This window comes from Apus apus, chromosome 6 (assembly GCF_020740795.1).
Source record: "Apus apus isolate bApuApu2 chromosome 6, bApuApu2.pri.cur, whole genome shotgun sequence".
Classification (NCBI taxonomy): Eukaryota; Metazoa; Chordata; class Aves; order Apodiformes; family Apodidae; genus Apus; species Apus apus.
In genome coordinates this window covers 11,530,940-11,554,233 of record NC_067287.1, presented here as the reverse complement: position 1 = coordinate 11,554,233, position 23,294 = coordinate 11,530,940, and the positions used below count along the sequence as shown (strand labels likewise).

At 43.1% G+C, this 23,294-nt stretch overlaps 1 protein-coding gene across 5 annotated transcripts in view; it reads right to left on the bottom strand.

Moving 5' to 3' along the window:
* Positions 1 to 1,451: 1,451 nt before the first annotated feature.
* ADCY5 (adenylate cyclase 5) overlaps positions 1,452 to 23,294 on the bottom strand; it is a 212,266-nt gene continuing 190,423 nt past the window's right edge. For 3 of the 5 annotated variants that reach the window (XM_051623577.1, XM_051623580.1, XM_051623579.1), the window contains 9 exons: positions 17,098 to 17,214; positions 15,605 to 15,769; positions 13,182 to 13,357; positions 9,367 to 9,393; positions 8,492 to 8,624; positions 6,990 to 7,253; positions 6,442 to 6,646; positions 5,485 to 5,609; positions 1,452 to 4,024 (listed from right to left, as the gene is read on the bottom strand). In XM_051623577.1, coding sequence (XP_051479537.1) covers positions 3,896 to 4,024; positions 5,485 to 5,609; positions 6,442 to 6,646; positions 6,990 to 7,253; positions 8,492 to 8,624; positions 9,367 to 9,393; positions 13,182 to 13,357; positions 15,605 to 15,769; positions 17,098 to 17,214 — 1,341 coding nt within the window. In that variant the 3' untranslated portion in view covers positions 1,452 to 3,895. Of the gene's footprint in view, positions 4,025 to 5,484; positions 5,610 to 6,441; positions 6,647 to 6,989; positions 7,254 to 8,491; positions 8,736 to 9,366; positions 9,394 to 13,181; positions 13,358 to 15,604; positions 15,770 to 17,097; positions 17,215 to 23,294 lie in introns of all 5 variants that reach the window. The other 2 variants (XM_051623581.1, XM_051623578.1) reach the window with 2 other exon arrangements.

Genomic DNA, 23,294 nt, shown 5'->3' with positions numbered 1-23,294 from the left:
AGGCTGCTCCCAGCAGATGGCAATAGTTACGTATGTCTGAAATGCTTTGTTTCTAAAGGTCTCTGGGGCCAGGTGCTGACGGGAGAAGCTCATTCTCTAGCTCTTCTGCAGCTTTTAAGTCCAGTAGAGCCAGGGCTGTGCTGCACCAGCGCTGTCTGAGCCTGGTGATCCCGGGGTGATTCCCACCCCGCGTCCCCACTTGCCCCCTGTGCTCCCTGGCGGGTTCCAGTGCATGGCAGGGAAAGTGCCAGGGCAGAGCAGGACAGGCTCAGGGACAGAAATTAAAACATATAAGCCTGCTTTTTATTTTCATGCTTTAGGCTGCTGCTGCTGTCCCCCATCCTGCCTGAAATTCTAAGTTCTCAGTCCTGGTGCTCCCTGCCCTGCTCCTCTGGCAGCCCATTGAAATGCCTGGGACAGACAGGGTGGAAAGAATGGCATTTGAGGTTTGTTGGGTTTTTTTAAGCTTAAAACAGCTGAGCTACCCTTTTTCAGGCTGCATCCCAAGCTCTCTCTTCCTCCTATCTCCCAAAGTTCAAACTAGAAGTCATGGTGCCCTGGCAAGCAGTCGGGAAGGTTAACAGCATGAAAACAGTGGTAGCTCAGGACACACACAAGAAATTTGGTTCATCCCAAATGTACAATTTTATTGTGTGCAGGTAACTACTGATGTAGCCAGCTTTGTGTTAGGGAGAAGAGGCTAAACATCTTAAAATGCTTTCTGAATGTGAAAAAAAAGATGCATTTAGGGAAAATGATACAGCAATTGAAATGAGAGGGCGTGGCACTGGAGGGCACTGGCTTCCCTGCCCCTGGGATGCCTGTTTCCATATATTTTTCAAAACCCACCTATATCAGAGAATGTCAGGAATTGCTGTTTGTATGATTATATAGCAGAACATATGGAGTATCAAGTAAGTTCTTCACCATCTCTCTTAAAGACAGCTGCTTTAAGTACTTCATGGCTTTTTCTTAGTGCAGCTGTGTTGTTGGGACATTTGTGAAATTCCTCCTAACAAAAACCAGATTATAAATAATTCAGGTTTTTTTGTTGCCTGTGTAACATCTCCTGCACTAACAACAGTCAGTTTAAAGGTGGAGTTTTTGTTTCTCAGTTATACTTTAGGCTTCTGTTAACTGGTGTAGTGATGTGTAGCTTTTACTTTTTTACCTATAAAAATGGAAAATGTGTGGGAAGCCCTGCCATGTCCTTCCAGGTGTCCTTGAGAAAACAAGTATGGAGAAACCTGGGGAATTCTTTGGCAAAGGTCTTGTACTTTTCAAAATACACACTATTATTTTTTTTAAACAGGATGGAAACACTTTTCAAGCTAGTCAGGTCTATCAATACTTTAATCACAGTGGCACACTGAGGATGTCAGCTCTCTTGAGATGACAGGAAGGCCCTGGGGGCTGTTCACTGTGCAGCTAAAAAAAACCAACACAGACACTTTACCAGTGAAACAGTGTTTAATATAGTTAAATTACTTAAATAGATTTAAATTTCCATGGGAAATCATAATTGTATCCATTTTTGCAAGATCCAGAGTAAAGAGTGTGTGAATACCCCTTGAAATGATCATGACACACTGTCAACAATCACAGCTAGAGATACTGGGGACTTGAAATTTCATTGACAACACAGTTTCATAAGGTGAATCAAAAGGTAAGAAGAGTCTTGTAAAGCAGAAAGCAAACCTAAAAATCAAGTGGCTGGCATGAAGGTAATGAAACTCAGTGAGGGGGTGAAAGGGATGGAAGGTGGAGGCAGGGGAGAAAGGCATAAGAGCGTGATGCAACTGAAGTATTTTGCAAACCAGGAAAGATGTAAAGGAGCAAAAGTATAGTACAAGGGCAGACTTGGCAGTTTTACAGAAGTCAATATACTATACTTTTCTGAGATGTTTCCTAGTGGAAGGGGGAAGGAAAGGGGCAATGCCATTTAAGCTCATGTTTAAATGGCTTAATGCTTGGGTCATGCTTAGCAATACAGCAAATTAATTAAGACAGGCCCATGGATTTTCACTTAATTCTCATTGTTGAGTAGGAAAAATACAAATCACCACCACCATAGTGCAATCATGAAGCTGTTAATATTACAATAATTCTGCCCTGAGAAGAGTGGAAAAGAACTTTAATAAATGTCAAAAGACTGGAGTAATTTTTAGTGCTAGCCAAATTTCATATCAAAACCTCTCCCTTCATAGAATATAAAAAATAGAGCTTTTTTTAAAATTATTTTTTTTAATAAAATATCAAGGGATTTTTCTTTCATATTTAAAAAAGGTACATAAATGATAATGGTGACCTATTCATAAACTCCCCACTAGTGCTAAAGGTGTCCAACACAGTATCAATGGCACTGTACTCCAAGGTCGACCACCTCACATACACATTTGCCATCACAACCTTTTCTGAAGATCACCCAGTTCCTGAAAACTGAAAATCTGTGACTCAGTTTAAATAAGTGCCAACTACAGGAAAGTCAACTCAGTGCTGCAGGACATAGTTCCTTGTAATGTCAAATGGCAGTTACAGTATCAGACAACTCTCATATCAGCAGGATTCTAAGACCATCTATGAAAAATGATGATTTTTTTAAAAGAAAAGTTCAAATGAGCTTTTTTTTTTTTTTTTTTTTTCCTCTTCTTATAAAAGCTCCTGGTAGTTAGAAGATTGGCTTAGAGCTCTTGACAACTTGTTGGACTGATACCATCTCAGTGGCTAAAACTCAAAGGTCCTGTTTCCAGGTGTTAGGATGCCACCCTCCACCTGAAAGCTGCATGGAACAACTGGGTGACTACCCTGGGCTGCTTTTTTCTTCTTCTTCAGGGTTGTAGATTTTTTCTGGATATTGTTTTAAAATGCATCTGATTCAGCCTGGAAACTCACCTGTTTGTTGTTGGCTGTATAATGATAATCTGAAAACTGCCAAGTCTGTGTTCAGAGTATTATGCACAAAAAAATTACACAAAAGTCGATGGGTTATATACACCTCCCACCACACCTTGGTGTCCACAGCCTGCCTTCTAATTTATATATAATTTACAAAATATAGAATTTGGTATATCTGTTAGATCTCCATGTTTTCAATATTACAAAATAAAAAATACAAAAAAAAAACCACAACAAATTTCAGGGGAGTTCCCCCCCACAAAATGTCTCTTGTTTACAGCTAGTCTTTCCCATGTAAACTGATAGATACCAAAGAAGAGCACAGAAGACTTCTTAATAAATATGGTTGTAGAGCCATCTGTCTTTATCTTGATCTTCCCCTTCATCAGCTGTGCCAGCCCCACTCAGAAGAGCAGTCATTTAGCCAGGTAGAAGAAGGGAAAAGCGGGGGCTGGGGCTAGAATGTCTTTTCACACGAAAACATTACCAGTGCCCTTCTAAAAGGCCTTTTTGTGTGCTGCAACAGTGGGTGCCACTTTTGAAAGCCCATTCAAAACAGCTAATAAAAGCACAGTGGTTCACTTCAAATAGCTGGCAGTATGGGATGGAAACATGGGAGCGCAAATCCATTCCAAAGTAATGCTTTGTAGTGAATCATACATTCCTTCAACCAAGTAAGTGTGTTGCATCAATAAATACTTAAATAGCTTCTTATATCATCCTGTGGTAGCAGCCTTTTTAAAAATCCCAAATTCATGTCTTATCTGTGACCTCGGTAGTACACATCTTTGGTCGATTTAGCACTCAGCCAGGAGCAACTCCAAGGTGGTTTCTTTCGATTGCCTTTCAGGATGGGTGGCCAAAGAGTTTGCTGATACCAGTTCTAGAGTCACGGTGTGATGTTTCAGCTGAGCTGCATTTTCAGCTTCACTGCTTCACTTCTCTGATTCACAGTCTTGGGAAATGCAAATTCCATCTTTGAGGGATGCTGCAGTCGGTGCTAACTGATCAGAGGCCCTTTATTTAGAAAGTAGGTGGTCATTTCTCCTTTGCCTTTGACCTTAATGATCCCTCGATATTCCAGCTGATAGTTGTTGGCTGCTAAAACCTGATACATGTCTGTGGTTACCTGCAGAATAAAGAAGAATAAGCATGTGTTTGTTGTGCCTCCCACACAGTCTTTTCAGTTGCTTTCGGAGTAATCCGTGGACAAAATTAAAGTAGAAGCAACCATTTTGATTCTAACGCTGTCGACTTCTGCATAGTGATCACTAACTGAAGGGTTGGCACATGTCTCAGAATAATCACAACCTGTAGAAAGTAACTACAGAAGTCACACAGGGTACACAGCTGGGAGCACCCACATTTTTGAAGGAGGTCGCAGTATAAAAAGATAAAAATGAGTCACATTTTTTTAAAAACACACCTGCCAGTTCAGTCTACTCAGATGTATTAATTTTATCAGTGAAGCAGTCATAGGGAAACAGGTTAAACATATTTTATAAGGCCTCAAAATCACCTTAGAAACTACACAGTGGATGTACAATTTAGAAGGAGTCATTCAGGGATTTGGTTCTATGGTGGAGAATGCAGTGGGCATTGAGAAAGACCAACTGAATGGAATCACGTAGCCAGCATCCACATCCTTTCTGCAGATGCCATTAAAAAATAATTACTTGTGCTACAGGATATCAGGAGCGTAAAGACCAGATTTCCTGAGATACTTATTTTCTCACCCTTTTCCAGTTGGCTTTAAATAGTTCCATTTCTGGCTCCCTATTGCTGCAGCATTGCTGAGCTGATTTCCTTAACTAGAATGAGAATTGTTCACAGACCATCTTGTAGTAAAGTTTGAAAGGTATTGGATAAATATTGATCCAGTTAACTGACAGTTTAATTGGGAAGAAACGGCATGGCTTCCCCTCTTGGGGTTTTCATCAGGTATGCCACTATTTGTTTTTTACATCCCTTCAGTACTCCCAAGGAATGACAATCTGTTTCTGTGGACATTGGCTCAGTGAAAGCAGGACAGTGGAATTAAATCACTGGAAAGGTCCCTGTCTGAAAGCCAAGATGTTTGATTACAAGACAGTTTCCATGAACCTCATAAACCATCCTATTTTCTGTAGTTCTATATCCCCATCCTGCTGGTGCCTGGATCCTTGCTAGCCTCACAGCACATGGCTTTGTGACCAGAGAATTGAATTACAGAAACTGGGATCTGAATCAAGCCCTTGGAAAACAGAACAGGCCAGAGCTGCATGGTAGCCAGCAACACAGGTGGCAGCAGGCCTGGGCGAGCACCACAGCAGGGCTGTGCTCATGGTGCCAGTGAGGCACTCGAGGAAGGAAACTCAGCTCATCGCTCAGAACCAAAACTGCAAATTTTTGACCAAAGGTTGCCAAGTTCATCAACATTAAAAGGCAAAACTTGATGGTACAATTCTCCCGTTGCCTTTTTGGCTTTTCTTTCAGTCGTGTGCAAAAGTATGGCACAAAGGAAAAAATTTAAGCCAAAATTCTAATTCAGCTTCAAAACCCATAAGTGACACAGGACTGGCAGTGTAACTTTTCCAGTTAATTCCTTACCTGAATCCTGTCAGGCACACCAGTGCTGTCCATCCGGCTGGCTACATTCACTGTGTTGCCCCATATGTCATACTGAGGTTTGCGTGCTCCTATCACCCCAGCTACAACAGGACCAATGTTGAGGCCTGGAAGGAGAGGAGAAATCCCACAATGATCAGATCCATCATGTATGAACCACAGGAAGCTCAAGGCAAGTTATTTTCCAGACAATAAAATAATGTCCTGAGGGTCATTGGTTCTAGCTGTGTTTTACCCTGACATGAAAAGCTACGCCCAAACTGTGGGGAAATAAACTTGTAAAGTTGGCTTCTTTGATTCATTATGCCTGGCTGACTGGCAGCACAGGCTGGATCTGCTCAATCCAGAGCTACTTTTTAGAACCAGATATGGTACCAGGATAAGGTTTATTTACTATCTGTCTGCCAAGCACACTGCTCATTTGGAAGTCGGCACACAGCTGCTGCAGTGCAGAGTGCCTGCCAGGCAGCAGCCCGGTGGCCTTCCAAAACAAATACCACAGTCGACATCCTCACATTTCTTGCCCCCTTTTTCTGTCTCTTTTTATTCCCTGACTTGAAAGAGCCGGGGACCACCAGGGGTGTGGCCAGGGAGCACATCACAGGCAAAATGAACCCAGGCTCAATCTTGTGAGACTATGCTGCGGTAGGAGCTTCTCTGAACCAAGATCAGTTGCCCAACTGCTCCCAATTCTCCAGGGAGCTTCAGTAATAATGCTGCTACCCTACTCTATCTAATGCTATCTACCTTAATGCTAGCTATTCTGTTACCCTTATGAAACTGCTTTGATGTTTTAGAGAGGCCAAAGTGATCACCTGACACAAGACAATTAACATCACTGTACAGCTAAAGTAACATCTGTCGTTTTTTCACTCTCCATGAAATCCCCAGCTCAGAATGACAACCACCTATGCCTGATCCTGTAAACAGTGACATTACCTATCTTCATCTGGAAGTTGTTGAATGAATGTTCATTAATGTATTTCATTTGGTCCATTAACCTCATGGCAAAATCAGCCAGAGCTTTGATGTGGGTCTTCCCTTCCTTGTCGTAAGTGGAATCGTTGAGGCCTGATGCAGCCATGTACGTACTGCCAATGGTCTTGATCTTCTCCAGCTGCCGAAATTGGTCTTCACTTATGATCTGTTTTGCAAGAGCAAAAGAAGCAAATGAAGCTTAACGAACACATACATGCTGGTAATGTCCTTGGCCACATGTTCTCCCTTAGTACAAGCATTACAAAGTCCTGGACAGAGCCTCCGTGACTCAAAGTACAGGAAGAAAGGGGATTCGATATTTGAAAAAGTGACAAGAGAGTGGACAGAATTTTAATGTGGAAAAAAAAAGATTTAAAGACCTGTAGAGCAAGGCAAAATGAACCATGGCACAAGGATTCCATAAGCCACCTTCCTTCAGGAGCACTGCAAAGCCCAACTACATTAATTGATTTGGTTCACTCTGTCCGCCCAGACCTTCTGCAACTTACTTCATCAAAATCAGCAATGATCTCGTTGAGCAGCCTCAGACACTCCACCCCTTCATTGTTGGCTTCCAGCTCCACGTAAAACTCTGAGAAGTTGCTTATGGAGGCGAACATGACAGCCACACACTCACAGGACTGGTAATAGAGTTCATCATTTCGTCGTTCCTGAGCCAAGAAATGGGCTGCCACGTCTTTCGGCAAAATGTTGTGGAGGAGGCGTCTGTTATAGGCCTGCAGCTCCTCCATTTCTTCTTTCTCTTCAGTGGCCTAGTTTAGGAGGCAGAGACAGTGAAGTGCTTACTCTTTGGTAAGTGCTCTGGAGAGGGAAAAATAAGCTGAAAAGGAACTTGCAGGGAGGACAGAGACAGAAGAAAGGGGGAAACTGCAAAGGAGCAGAACCAGAGAGATGCAGAAACTTGTTTTGCAATGGAAGATGGTTGGTCTCTCTGTGTGCTCATGTGTGTGTAAAAACAGGCACAGAATAACACCAAAATCCAGGGTTGTTTCTGAAACAGGACATTTGAAACTGGAAATGAAGTTAAACAAAAAAAGGAGCCTTTAGAAGGTGGTATGTCTGGACAGAACAAGGAAGACACTTGGCTCTGTCTGGGGAAACAAATGCTTCAGCCAGCTGAGCCCAGACCTGAAACAGGCAAGTCAGTTCATCCCTGCCATTGTTTTACCACTTATAAATGAGGGTCACAATGTTTACCTGCTTCTTGAGGAGCTTAATTAACTAGTGCTTCGTTAGTGCCTCCTACTCAAACCACTGACACCTATTATTGGAATGATGCCCTGCTACCCAGAAGATAAAAAATCTATATAAAACTTGCCATCCTGTGGTCCCCCAGCTATGAGTCTTGGGCAGAGCTGAGACCTGTCCTGCTTCCTTGAGAAATCACGTATGATGCCCAACATCAGTTGTGGGCACAAGTAGTGAAAACATTAACACTGAGCCCAGGCACACGAGCACAGTGTCACTATCTGGAGTGTGCTGGTTATCCAGTACTTCTGCCTAGGCCTAATGAAGGCTGGATATCAAGCCAGTTCCCACTGCTTGACAAGAAAGAAAATGCAAATGTGAATCTTTCACACTCCCCAACCCAGCAAGCTAAAGCTCACTAAACTCTGGCAAACAATGCAGTGAATATGAGCTTTTATATTTACAAATCATTTTATGTCACAGATTCCTGCATCAGTGACAGGCTCAGTTGCTCAAAATTCATAAACTTCGATCTTCAGATCTATAACCCTTTACTGTGTGGACCATCCAAAGTCTATTTACAAGGAAACAAGGGGTTACAGTAAATCATCAGGATGAGAAGACTTGAGTATGCACAGTCCCAAAGAGCAGAGCATTACTAGAATGCCCAGTTAATGCCAGAGCCAGATTAAATTCAAAAGCACTTCATAATGCTCCTCAACTCAATAGTGAACAGCTCAGCAGTTTTATATTGACACCAGTAACTATGTGCATTCCTCCAACACAGCAGACTCCCACTAACCTGGAGTTTCCAGAGGAAATCCAGCCGTGCAGTGGATTCCACTTGCTGGGCATGCAAATACAGTGCCAGGACAAAGACGGTGATGATGACAGGGGTCACAATCTTCAGTGCAACTCGTGTCATCACTGGAGAGCTGCAGCCAACCAAAGAGCAGAATTTCCCAGTTAGTCTCAGCCTGGAGGAACACAGCTTACCCATGCTCCCCAGTTCCCACTTTAAGGCTAACCCGCCTCTGAAGAAAAGGCTTTTTTCTTTCCCTTCAAAGTTCATATTTTTAAAGGGACAAACAAAAGCTGAGGAGTTTGGCCCATAGATGCTGGTTTCTAAAGCAGGACTTTGAATAGTGACTTTTCTGTTTTGCCAAGCATAGTGGTGGCTGAGCAGCTTTGGCCATTCTCTAAAAAATTATTTATTGATGTTCACTCTCTTTAAAAAGTGGGATTCCATTTCCCATTTCACTGTGTCTTCTGCACTGGAACTATTCTACACTTACTACTTCTCTAATTAGTCACTTCTCAATGGCCTTTGTTTTGTAAGGTTTCTATAAGCTGAAAAGAACACTGAGACACATTCCCATCCCTTCTGACAAGCAAACAAATACAAACTGTTAAATGTGAATTACAGTTATACGTTATGAAAACATTATTTTGATAAAATATTTGACTTTTAAGTATACTCTATGGGATGCTCTCTAAAACTAGTTGACTTTAGTCCCACAGGAAAGAGGATGCCCTGAGAGTAGCTATACATACTAAAGCTCGACCCTCCACCATCCACTTAGGGCATTTGCACTGTGTTGCAGCAGCTCCCAGCAATGCATCGTCAAACACCAGACACCAAATCCCATAAAAATATTTCATGCCAAAGTGACTCACCATGATAACGTTACATTTGCAGACACGCTGGAAAAAAAAACACAAGACACAAGCACAAGGTTAGTAGAGTATTTGGCTCCCTCCAGCACTCAGCAGCCCCTCTGCAATGTGGCACCTCTAACGCTGTGTGGGGCTACAGCCCTTCTGGAGCTACACTCAAAAATCCGGAGTGATAGAGCAACGTGGTTATAGTGGTTAAAATATCTAAGAAGCATTAAAAGTTAGAGAAGCAGTTGGGATTTTAGTGCCAATGTGGGGTGCTTAGCAAATGCTTGTGCATCCATCACTACTTCATTAGGCCAGGCTGGAAAATCTGGTTTAAAGAAGTAAGCTTTGGGCTAATATCTTGTGAGGGATAGCTCCTTTCTTCCTCATTTAGTGTAGCATGGAGATGTATTTAATTCCTTTAACTCTAGCACTACTCTCTTCCTCTGTAATTTGCTCATCTCTAGGGTTGTACCCATACTTATGGGCACTGCACGTGAGTGCACTAAAGAAAACCCTTGGGTGGATTTGCTGTTACTGTTCATAATACTGCAAAGTACTCATAAGAAGAGAGCTGCCAGAGAGGATGGAGGGTGTGCTTTTCTTACAGTGAAAGGGTGGAAAGGAGCTTTCTGGTAGGTAATAGCTGTCTGAGTTCCTGACTGATTGATTGCTTAATGCTGCTGGGTTTCTTCTCAAGTGTGGGTGGAGTATTAGGTAGCTGAGAACCATATACACGGATCTTTTCAAACACTGTTTAAATGGAAAGAATTGGGTGGTTAAATTACTCTAGTGTCATTGATGCAATTACAGCTTTGCAGGCTACTAACGTGATACATCTCTAGCAGGAGAATTTCACAGCTGTCGCAAGAGCTTCAGGCCACAGTCCTCTTGCTACACATTCACAGATAAAAATAATTGAAAACAAAAGAGCTGAGGGAGCCTAACAGGACAGAAAATAAAAAAATATTTAAAAAAGCATTGTGACTCTCTAACCTTTTTTGTTCTGGGGTGTTTTCTGCAGTTCAGAGCATGGAGTTTCTTCTGACATGGATTTTGCACCCCACTGTTGTCTTGCACGTGACCTACTGCATGGCCTCTTGGCCATGAACATGTGTGCTTGGACAAGGAGCCAGTTTGGAAACCCAGTGGACAACAGCTCTCACACTAAAGGCTGGATCTAGTTGGAGGCACTTTGCACATGAAGCTTGATTCCCCTAAATCACTGAAGTATGACAGGCTGCCCCCATTATTGTTCTGTCTTACGATGGCAGCATGGCAGATCTGTACTGGGGCTGCAGCTCGCTGTGGGTGTTATGCTTGCTCTAAAATCATGAAATGCAGCAAACCCAGGATTTACAGTAATGCTTTGGATCGGTGAAAATGCCCAATCCAAGCAGTAATGGTGTTACATTGGTATGTTGCTCTTCCAAGGGACAGACATTTCCAGTAGCAGAAGGCTCTTTGGTTACTGGAAAGTAACACAGAGAAAAGCTTGCTAAATACAGCCCCACATGTTGTTAGCAGGAAGGGTGGCTGATTCTGGGGACAGCTCCCAGAGGACAGGGCCATCTCCCTTCTCACAGCCATGACAGCAAGGACAGACAGCCCTCTAACTCACAAACCACAGGAGCTTGACAAATCACTGGGCAAAGCTCTTTGGGCTCCACTTGCAGGAACTCAACTTAGAAGACCACATTGGTGCATCACGTCTTTAAAACTAATGCATTAGTTTTATCTTCTGCACAGGGAACATGTAACATGACAGTAGCTCTGTGCATGCAGTTCCACTCCATGTGCCAGCAGGCTGGTGTGTCACTGCAGGCAGGTCCAGCAGCTCCCAAAGAGCTATTTCCCTTGCTTGTATGCTGGGCTGGTTTGCACGCAGAAGTGAGAAGTGACATCTGCATCACTTCTAATTAGTCCCAGTCCCATAATGGCTGCAGAGCAGACAGTAATTATGGAGCTACATGGGGCACCCAATTAAAGTAATATGAGGTCATGGATGGTTTGTAGGGTTGTTTTTTTTTTAGTATCAGCTGGACAATGAGGTAGATGTCTGAAATATGTGCTACATGCTGAGCTCCCACTTCCCACAGCACACAAATGGACGGCCAGACACTGGGACAATAAATAGCTGTCCATGGAGCTCTCTGGGCAAAAAAACTCAAAACATTTCATGAGAGATAATACATCATCCCAGAAAGCTATTTCAGGGAAAACATGCTAACCTTTTCCACTTCATTACTGACATTTTGATTGTGAAATGATGTAAATGGTGCTTCTAAGTGCTGTAATTTTGCTTAGTGCTTGACTTAGAAGAGTGAAAATATATTTTGGATATAAAATGCTTTAATTTCTCTCATTGTGTTAGAAAATGCTAAATAGCTTCCACTGATGGAATATATAACATCTGTAAAGAAAAGAGGGAAACCACATTCCCCCCATACCCCTACAGAATGCTCTGTGGGGTTTCCTACATACTTTCATTTGCTTGAGCTAACAAAATAATGTGATTATTGCCAATGGCAGTAAAAACCAAAACTCCAGTACTTACTACTTGGCACACAGGAATGTTAGCATTATTAAATATTTAAGTGAAGGACAGAATTAACCAGGTGCCTCTGGCTTGAAGAGGTTAATGACCACCAAGATATTTGAGCAACTACACAAGCTATTTCATAACATACATGATAGCACTGGGAAGGACCATGGGAATCTTCTCAAGCACCCTCCTATCCCAGACGGAGGCAACCACAGCTGTCATCATTCATGACAAATGTTTCACCCAAATCAGTGCTTTCTGTGTCTCTGTTCTTTGCTGCCCTGGACTCTCCATTATCCTGAACTGCCTTCGTGCCCCAAACTGGAAAACATATTCCAGGTCAGGCCTTCCTACTCCTGAGAAGAGGAATGGCCTGTCTTACAGGCAACTCTCGTTACTGTACATCCTAGCATCATGTTCACTGTTAGACAACACCATGATTTTATTGACTCACGTGCAAGTACAGCCATTGCCGACAAGGGGGTAATCATCAACACAAGGAGTTAACACAAGGCATCTCCCAGTGGGAAATGAAACTTGTGAAGGAGGGCAGGTTTCTTAAATTTCCCTCCCTGGCATGACCTTCAGGAGAGGGCTAACCATGCCAGTGGAAGGAAGTTGCCATCATGATGAATGTGTAACCTGGTGATGACACACTACCTTCTGTAAGTAAAAGGGCAGCTGTCTACTCCCTCTTAGCCCAGGCCCTTCTGCTGGGAATTGTGCTGAGACCAGCTGCGGTACTGGCTTTTCAAATGCAGATGTGTGTCCAACAGCATCTGGCAGGACATCACTAACCAAATGTCAACCACTGCCATTCCACCACACCAACATGGGTTTGATGTACTAGATGTGCACACCAGATGTTCAGATGCTCACATCCCTGAGCCAGCTCAAGTTTCTTGGTTTGCTTTGGGTTTTTTACTTTTTTTGAGAAAAGACATTTCTATATTGGGAGTGTAATACCAGAAGTGAGAATGACTAACTACAGCTCCCCGTTTCTGGAAGAGAAAGAAACACAGATCCACTCTGATTCCAGTTATACTTTGTTATTAATAAATAGTTCAGTAGTTAAGTTCCAAATTAAAAAGATCTTAAAGGGAACAGTGTTCTACCCTTCAGAGGTGGAGAGCAGCACTGACAAACTTTAGTTTACAGCCATGCCTTCTCTGGTATCATGCACTTCCCTTGTGTGCACCACAGCCTCAGCACTCCTCCCAATGCCACACACACGTGATTGGGTGGAAGAAATTAGGTGAAGATGTCAGAAGTAAAAGGCACTTACTAGGTGTTAGCTGTAACCAGGAGATCTGCGTTGTCAAAAAGGTTGACTCCTGGCACTTCCACAATGAGAACATATATAAATTCAATTATTAACATTAGAATCAGTTTTCCAATACAGCTGATCTGCAGGAACACAGAGCAGGCCAGGAGACTCAGTAAGACACTGTAGGTAAAGTACTGTATAAAGACAAAAATGGGAGAAAAACACAGATGAGAGATGAATGTTATCTGGATAAATCAAAACTGAAATCAAAGGAAATGAAACAGGGATAGAAAGGGATTGAGAATTGTGTACTTGCGCTGCCTGAACATTGAAACCTGGGGCTGCCTGTGGGATTCTCCCACACTACAGGAGATTTAAGAGTTAAAACTGAATGCATGGAGAAGAAAACTCCTCTTCATCAGGTGTTACTTGCTTTACATTCAGGAGGCACAGGGCTGGCAGCTGTATACCCAAGGTTTGATGTAGGTTTGCCCTGGACACGGTTACTGAATTAGCAGAAAACATCATCCAGTTTATGCTGGAACACTTTGTGATTTAAGGTAAAATTCTGGTCTTGAATTTACACAATACACAAGACCAAGGGTATTAGAAATTCACACCACCAGGACCTATACTCACATGAAGTCAGTTGGAAAGTATTGCCCCTGCTGATGTGACTCACTGAATACATCAGCAAGACACAGGCTGGTCAAACTTCTACCAATGTCCAACACCATGGTCATTTTTTCTGCCAGCAGCTGCAGGAAGGGTGCCCGTGAGTGGCAGTGGAGCCCCCTGCCACACCTGGGTGGTGGGGCAGTAACTTCTGCCAACCTGAGAGCTGAACATTTAGCATGTCAGTGCTTTCAAACATAATTTGCAGACTGCAGGTGCCATTTATGGCTCCTGGGAAAGCTAGCATGGATGTAAAATGAAGAGAGGCATGTTATTCAGCTCATCACCTTCCTGTTACCAAATCTGTGAAGATTTAAGGTTCCACTCTGTCCAGACAGGCCTATTTCTGGCACAAAAAAAAAAAAGTATCAGATGCCTGAAGCAATCCATCCTTTCAGTTAAAAGCACATCCTAGTTGAAGTAGAAATACCCTTATGTTCCAAGCTCACTTATTAATAGTTCCTCACTGATATATTAAATTAGAGAAAATAACTTGTACAGCTTGTAACTTGACTCTTCAGTTTTGAGAAAATGGGTGGATGCTCCCTGTGGCTGAGAGGTAAGATCCCACCATCTCCTGAAAGCACACTGGGAGCAACAGCCAATACCTGTCCCAGATCCAACATCTGCCCTGGAGAGCACAGGGGAGTGGCCCCTCACCTCTTTGCCCAAGGACTGGTAGGACCTGGCTCAAGGCTGCCATGGCACCCTCAGCCTGCAGAACGGTTGTTCCTCATTGCTTAAAATCCCTCTCTGTCCTGAACCAGTACTCCTGACAACCTCATGATGGGCACAGACTGTTCCAAGTTCTCCATTGTGCCAGGTTTTGCTCCTGGGTCTTTCTGTGGACACACTAAGACCCTTTGCAGGGCTGAAAGTCACAGTAACAGTGGTCTCAAAAGACTCACTGAATCAGACAATATTCCTGTTAGTTGGTACAGGTGCAGTGGGATAGCAGGGCTTTCACTAGCACCTTGGACATCTGGATGATAACAGATCAGCCATTAATCTGTCAGGTCCCCATAAACCCAGATGACCTTGACATAAATTCTGCCTCCATCCTAGACAGATTTTTTTTCTTTTCAGTTGCCAGTAGACAGCACATGTAATGACCATGACCTAAAAAACCCAGAGAAAGGTCTTGAATAGCAAAGATTAGTTTTTTGGCAAAATTTTCTACCAGTGTGTAAAATATATTTGGTGATTTGGGTTTTTTTTGCCATTAGAAGCATTTCTATTTTTTTTTAAAACATGTTCTGAAGAGGTAGGATTTGCTTTTGCAAATTGAAGCAGACCACTATGAGGCTAAACTGTCTGAAGCCAGGACTTGCTACACCTACTGAAAGAATATATAAGCAAAGTTTTTCATCAGGACATAAAACAATGGAGGGTAGGGTTAAATCTATGACTAGGCACTGATTGTAAGTGAACTGATTTTCAGGTAACACTGAACACCCACAAACTCCTTTGGAACTATTTGCAGTTCTGCATGTCTTTAAGGACTTCATGAAGAAAGACCCTTTCTCTTGCCACAGGCAGGATCCAACAATCATAAAAGCCTACTGATTATTCAGCCCTGAAGGAATGTTAATGTGGACTCATGATAATAACCTCAGACACTTAAGATCGTGTGTAGTAGCTCACATTAGTCCTATAACACCTGTCAGGAGCAACCTTGTTTTTCTCTGAATCACTGAGATTTATCACACAGGTTTTATAGCTCCTTCTCACATCAAGCTCTGCAACCCATTTTTTTCAAGCAATACCTCTGGAAAGTTGCAGTTGGGCGAAGGACTGTCACAGAATCCCTGCAGGGTGCCCAGGCTGTAGTTGGAAGTCAGGTTGCTGATAAGGCATATGTCCACCTGGTCAGGAGTGATGTTGTATTCTGCAGCCATGCAGCTGGCAAGATCCACAGTGCTGCACATGAACTGAAGAAAAATATGGCATTATACTCAATAGTATAGACAAGAAGAAAACGCAACAGTTTGCATCAGTTAAAAAAACCCTGGTAAACAGCTGCAGAAATGTGCAAAACTGGCAACATGAAACCACTGGCTTATGTTTTGCTGCATGTGAAATGGCTGTTTTTTCTCTCCCAAAATATTAACTCATAAGTTTCAGGCTGTGCACTCCAGAAAGCTGGCTGCATGCTGAATTTCACGTACAACTTTATGTCTGAGGGTTCACAGGCAGAAGAGCTGTAGATACTATATATACAAATATATCCTGCTGTCTGTGATAAGGTCCTGATGTTGTTCTATTTCTGCTGATGGGAATTTCTGAGCTGATAAATTTCCCCTGCCCTCTCTGAAGCTTCTGCTGTGGGTCCTTCTACAGGGACACACATGTCCTTCTTTAGCAGCAAGGCTCAAAGGCTGAGGTGCTACATTACACTGAGGAGGCAGCAGAGGCCCATTCTGGTCTCCTCCACATGCTGCTCTGTTTGTCCATTTGGCTAATTTTTACACTAAGCAGTTCATGCATGCAAAAGTATCACACATTATGGAGAAAAACAAAGCTGTAATTTCTGCGTGGTCACCAACTCTTTTGCAGGTGACTATGGGAGAAGCTGATGGGGTGTCGATGCCACTGAACTAGTGTCTTCCATTCCAGTACCTCTAAAGAGCATAAAATTGCTCCTAAATCTCTACTGTGTGTGTAGGAAAGCTAAGGCAAGAACAAGTAGTGATCTGATTTTTAGGTGTTTAGGTCTCTCCATGGCAGTGAAATTCAGCACTGCCTCAGTGAGGCCATAACTGAAAGGAAAAGAGGGCCATGTGAAATCTTCGTAGCTACCTTCAAGCTCAGGGCTTCAACCCCAGGACCATCTCCCTCCGTTTGTTTTTTTTTCCCCTCTTAATAAATGAAATAGATGTATGCAGGGTGGAGAACATTCAAGTTAAATGATGAGTTAAATGACACCTCGGCCTCGTGTTGTCCCTTCAGGCAGGGGTACACTTCAGGCACGGGTACTACACTTCAGGCTTGGCTGATCTACCTGGAGCAGAAGCACTTTAAGAATCAGAAAAGAACATGGGCACAAATCGGTGCCAGGCATCTAATGTGCTATAGGGATGCAGCTCTTGGGCTCCCGTTTATCTTCTGTGCCCAAAAAGCAAAAAGAAACTGAACTCAGGTGCTGGAAGCATTAGGCAGGGTTTCATTAAACCCCGTGATGGAAGGGTTAGGATGCTGTAGAGCACCAACAAGAAAACAATGCAGAACAGAGTGGATCAAAAGGAAATAGTACACATACCATGTTGACAAAGGCAGACAGAAAAACCAGGATAATGGCAAAGACTCCAACTAAGGTACTATTGGTCCTGGACTGTACAATCTTCTTAGAAAGAGTCTGGAGTGGAGCTGGGAAAAGCTGCACATGGAGGAAAAAAAAAATTAAATAAACATTTACAATCATTGCTTGTTTTACAGATTACAACCCACATTTGAGCTGCCTGCATCCTTCAGAGTGGTGTCTGTGCTGCACAGGGGTTAGAGAATGGTGATGGGGGATGGCAGCTCTGGGACAAGGACAAGCAGGAACATGATGGCCTTGTGGCAGCAGGCCCAGCTGGCTCACCAAATCTACTTAGCCCTTCCTAATGGGAATGATGGCTCCTGAACAGACATAGCATGGCGTGCAGGCCTGTGCTCATCCTGCTGTGAGAAGCAAACCACAAGCCATCTGCAACTGAAATAGCCAGAAGGTTGACCCTGTAAATTAACGGATCAAAAATTTTAAAAAGCAGAAACAAAAAAATTACGTGCCATACCCCTTTGATCACCAAGGCATATTGCAGCACTTTCTGTTGTCATTTCAGAAACAGACTGTTAAACAGCCCAGGCCAGTCCTGTGATCTGTCAGACCCTTGGTAAAAGCACTGGAGAAATCAGCTGGCCTCCCCTGGTCTGTGCCATTCGACATCACAGACACACGGGACTAAAAATAAGAGTGGATGAGGGTGATCACAGAGCTGCCCCAGCCAGCCAGTCCCAGTGATTCACTTCTGTCAGAGCCAGAAGCTTTCTTCTAATTGCTCGCTGACTGCAGGCTGCCAGCATGCTTCACTGGAGGTGCTGCATCGTGTTCTGGGCAGAAACTGTCTCTGGATGAAGGCAGAGACTAACCAGGAGCCCTTTGGAGCAGGGGCTCTCTCTACAAGAGAAGTCCGGAGGACATTTCAACAAACCCTTTCTCTTCACTCGCCAACACCATCCTGGCAGCAGCTCAGGGCTGGAGCTACAAGAGATGGATGCCAGGAAAACCCTGGACACTGACACACCTCAGACCTGCAGTACCCTTCCCTCCACACCACCATGTTGGGCAGAGGGGCTCTGCTGAAGACTGCCAAAGTTTTTCCAGAGCCCAACTCTCCTTTCCCTCCCCGCATGCTGCATGAATAACCAAGCCACTGGAGGGTATTTTTAGCAACACAAAGAAGCCAGCAGCACAATGACACTGCACTGCAATTTAACTATGACTAATGTTACTATTAAAAGTCTTGCTTTTCCCTTTTATTCTTCCCTCTTACATCTTCTGAGATGTAACATTTTGTCAGTGCATGGCTTCCCACACAGCAGTCCTACGACATAATTACGAACTGTTTGAATGGCTGAAGCACTGAGTAGCTGCTGACTTTTACAGAGGGAGAGGTTGGCATGGTGAGAGCTTTGAAAGGACTGTTTTCACCCATGCTTGCAGAAACACCCAGCTAACTCCGTGCAAGAGGAGATGGAAAGGCTCCGTGGGGGATGGAAGGAAAGGGGAAATGAAGGTTATGACTTATTTACACTGTCTGAGAATTGCTTGAAATTCACCGGAAACTTAGGCAAACCTTCAGGCTTATGCAGTCCCTCTAAAACACAGCAAAACACCTTTTTCTCAGAAATAAACCTTGTTGATGTAGAAGTCCTTGGCTCTGTTAAGCCACGAACCAAAATACCTCCTTACCCCACCATGTCCAGCTGCTTCCATGGAGACATCAGCTAGCAGATCCCTGTGGGAAATGCTATGGGGCTTTCCTCTGCTCCAAGTTTTATGGGATATGGAGGGAGAGGGAGGATTTCTGCTGCATTTAAACAGTTTTCTCATTAGATCAGAGCAGGACAGGTCTTCCTACCAGCCCTTGTTTAGGCCTCAAGGCCAAGCTCCACAAAGGTATGCAAAGACTTAACCTCCTTCTGTAATCTCTGGGAAATCAGGCACCTAAATAAAACTCAGCAGTGTTTTGTTGTGGATCTTGGCTCAAGCCCCTGCTGCCAACAATCCCAAAAAAAGCCTGACTTTGAAGCAAGCCTGAGATATCAAGCAAAGCTATCAGTGAAAGACACTTAGATTCTAACAAAAACATGTTTTCTTTGTATTAATCTTGGTTCTCATTACTTTGCAAACTAGGGAAATTTTTAGGTCAGTAAACAAGTACAGCTGGAAAAAGTCCTGAAGAGGAAACAAAAGCCAAAAACCATAGGAGGTCAGGGTTGCAATAGCATGCAGCACAGCCATCCTGCCACCTGAGGGACCTCTGCCTTGCAAACAACATTCATGGAAGCTCTACAACATAAATTATGCTCTCCCCATTTCCCAGGGGCAGTCGGGGAGACCAGGAATACTTCTGGCTTGGAAGACTTCCACAACAGAAATGGGGGACCTGTCTCAGCTCTGACCATCCAGTTCCACTATAGCAATGTTCTCTCCATAAGAGCATCCACAAGTCAGCAGTATAACAAAAACAAACAAAAAAAGATTATTTCCTTTCTTATTGTTGAAGATAAGAAAAGGAAAAGAAAAGGGAAAGGGAAGAAAAGGAAGGAAAAGGGAAAAGGAAAAACAAAAAGCTTTCTGTCCTAGGAAAAGAAACAGAATATCAGGCATTATAGTAAAGTGAAAATCCATTCACTGCTGCTGGTTAGCCCGTTAGTTTGTACTTTCCAACACCATTTACTCTTAATAAGACTCAAGTCTTGCTTGAGAGAACAATAGAACAAGGAAAGGTCTGATGAACTGGCAGCTCTAAGCCCACACCTGCATTATGGAGAACAGGGTCTGAAAGAAAGGACATGATCCATTTGAGCAGCTGAAATTCATCTTTGGGTTGCCACATAAGCTTGACAACACTCATATTAACCCTCTTAAAATGTAAAGACAAACAACCACAGTGGGAAAAAGGAAATGGGATTGTCCAGTAGATTCCAGTTAATTCTGAACTGAAATTCCATAAATGCTGCTGGAAGACATTATCTCCCAGAAGAGAGAGCCCCTGAAAGCATGCAGGTACCATTGAATCAGAAGGGGAAGGCAAGGCACCGATGCACAGGTGAGAGTCCAAATTTAAAAAGCGATCCAGTAAGTACCATGTTACACTGAAAACCATCCACAATTTCCAGTCATTTGTATGACAAAAATACACTAAATAAAAAATGTACTTTGCAATAAGAGCTGATCACAGACAGACGAGTAATATTTCTCCTTTTTGTCTTCTTAGCATATACTGTGGACAGGCAAAACTGCTCAGATAATTGCTGTTGCATTGTGAGATGAAAAAACCAATGAGGTCTTTAAGTTCTGATTTTTCAATTTGTAATAAACATCTTTGAGTCATTTTGAAGTACATTAAGATGCTTCTGGAGTAAAAGACAACATCTCCAGGCAACTTGATGTTGCAAGTCCATTTCTGTAACTTGTTTCACAGTGATTTATTAGTCTATAAAAAAGTACAGCTTTCAGAGTTATTTTTTCCCCTCCTTGAGAAAAAAACCGAACACTTTAGGAGCATCTAGACCTGCTTTGGGAGGCAAAGAAACAGGTAGCCAAGCTGCACCTGTGTAAAGCTACAGGAAAACTTGTTTTTTCCTAAAGGATAACTTGAAATTTCTCTCATATGTGCTCCCAGGAACACGCAATAAGTCGAATTCCACAAAGCAGTGTAGATACCAGAAGTTAAGGATTTTAAGAAACACAAACTTAATAAGTTAGTAGCAAAACAGATGTCTGTCAGTGGAGTATTTGTGAAAGGACCCTGGTTCCCATGACCTTAGCTTCTATTGGGAAGGAACACCATCTCGCCAAGTCTTCATGGAGCATCAAAGTGAAGAACTGGGGCTCTCTTGTTTATTGCAGCTGAAGAAACTTGGAAAGCCAAGCTGGTTGTGTTGGCAGCTCCAGGATCAACTTCGAGTCCATGGAGAATTTTATAGTGGAAGATAATAATGACAGCAAAAGAAAATAAAACATAATCAAGCTGTCCAGAAAAAGCCTGCTGGCCACTGTCAAAGCCAGAGATGGAGAGGCCAAAAGGGGGAAGGAAAATCTCGCATGAAAGCTGGGAAGAGGAAGAAAAAAGAGCCACTTATCATGTAACAGCACAGCAAATGGGCAAAAGTTATGCTTATGCTGATATCCTGGGGTGGACACCTGCTTTCCAACTTCATGTGGAATGAACCACTGGTATGTAAAACACATGCTCTCCTTTCCCACATCTGAGTGTGAAAGAAAACAAACAAAAACTTCATCTAAAGGACCTGTAAAAGTGCCTTCCTTATGCTTATGTGTGAAAATGCTTCCTGGAGCAATGGGGAGTACAGAAATAAAGTAACACCCTTAACCAAGGTGTGGGTAAATCCATTGCTTAAAGAAGTCTGTCTTGAAACCAAAACATTCAATGAGAGAAGCAGGCTGCAGCTACTAGGGCTGCTGCAATCAGACAGGTAGCTGACAAGCTAGAACTACCTGTGCCCTAAACAAGCCACCTCATCATCATAAAAAAGCTGGGGAAGACCTGTTCACTAGGGCATGTAACAACAGGACAAGGGGTAATGATTTTAAGCTAGAGAAGGGTAGATTAAGGTTGGACATGAGGAAAAAGTACTTTAACATGAGGATGATGGATCACTGGAACAGGCTGCCTAGAGCGGTGGTGGAGGCCCCATCCCTAGAGACATTCAAAGTCAGGCTTGACGGGGCTCTGAGCAATCTGCTCTAGTTGGAGATGTCCCTGCTTATTGTTGTGGAGTTGGAATAGAGGCTCCTTCCAACCCAAGACATTCTATGAACGATGACAGAAGAACTGAGTCCTGCTGTCAGTATGTGGAAGTAACCAAAGCCGATTAAAGCCACTGGGTGACAAACAATCATGTGCCTTGAAATCCTTCTGGTTGCAAGTCAGCCAGCTTGAATGCTGCAGAGGTCTGGGCCTGCCACAGCTTGTGCCCCCATATCTGCACAGGTCTATTGGTGTAGCTCTGCACAGCTGAGAGTGCACTGGGATGTTGCTTCACTTCAAGTCCTTTGTGGCTGTGACCACAAGCTTTCTACATTGGTTGTTATTTAACTGCTAATCATGTAACTGCTGACATTAGTTTACAAACCAATGACACTCAGTAGCATCCTCTGTGCAATGGACACACCAGGTATAACCAGGCATCTTTGGGTACTATTTCCCAGCTCAAGGGACCCAAGCCTTCCTGTTAGCACTGTTATTCCTGACTTGTGATTCTCATTGCTGGTAAACAAGCAGGACCAATGGGATGCTGTGCCTACCAACTAGGCTTCCTTTAAAATTGTCAGAAGCCCAAGGGAAGCCCCACGAGTTAGTTTGTTAAGTTCAAATATAACTTGAAGCTTCTTTCACTGGGAACAATTTGCTGCGCTTATCAAATGAGAGGGCAAAGCTTAATTTTCCAAATCTAACTTTCAACATCAAAAAGACATGAAAGGTGCCAGTCTGTCAAGAGCATCCACATTCAACAGTTGAAAATGGCACAGAGAAGAAATTGAAGTGAGACAAATAATCTGCCTGACATAATCCATTACCCCACTGTTTCTTCTGCAGGAAACATAATGCCACTGAGCTTTTTTATTCCAGGCTCTGAGCAACAAAGCTGAGATTGGGCTAAGGAACCTGCTAGACTGGAAGGATCCCCAAAACTGCAAATACAAACAACTACCATCAGCATTTTAATAGGAATATCTTAGAGTGAAAAAGATGAGCACATTGCTCTTCCCGAAGCACTGGCTGACAATTTACCACCAACTGCCAAGAAGAATTAATGTTTTCAGACTTCACACAATGTATTTCGATGCTGATCAAAACCAGTTACAAGAAATAATCCACCAAATATTGAAAGCTCTGTACGCTCATCTGAGAAAGGCTGATAAATTTCTATATGCTTATGGCTTTTACTTCCCCACAGGACATTTTTCCTTGATGATATTCTCTTCTGATTATCTGCCTACCCAAACATGCATATGCAGCAGGGGCTAGTGCACAGGCGACTCCACAGGAAGTTTACAGGGCAGAAATGAATGGTCAGTGTTTCATTCCACATTAGAAAATATGTTCTTATATAAATGTGAGAGTGCCTGCAGGGAACTTAATAGACATGCAGATCCGCAGAGTGATTTCTTCTCGCTGAGCTAAAGTAATGCCAAACCTTAACATCTGCTGGCAGTTCATC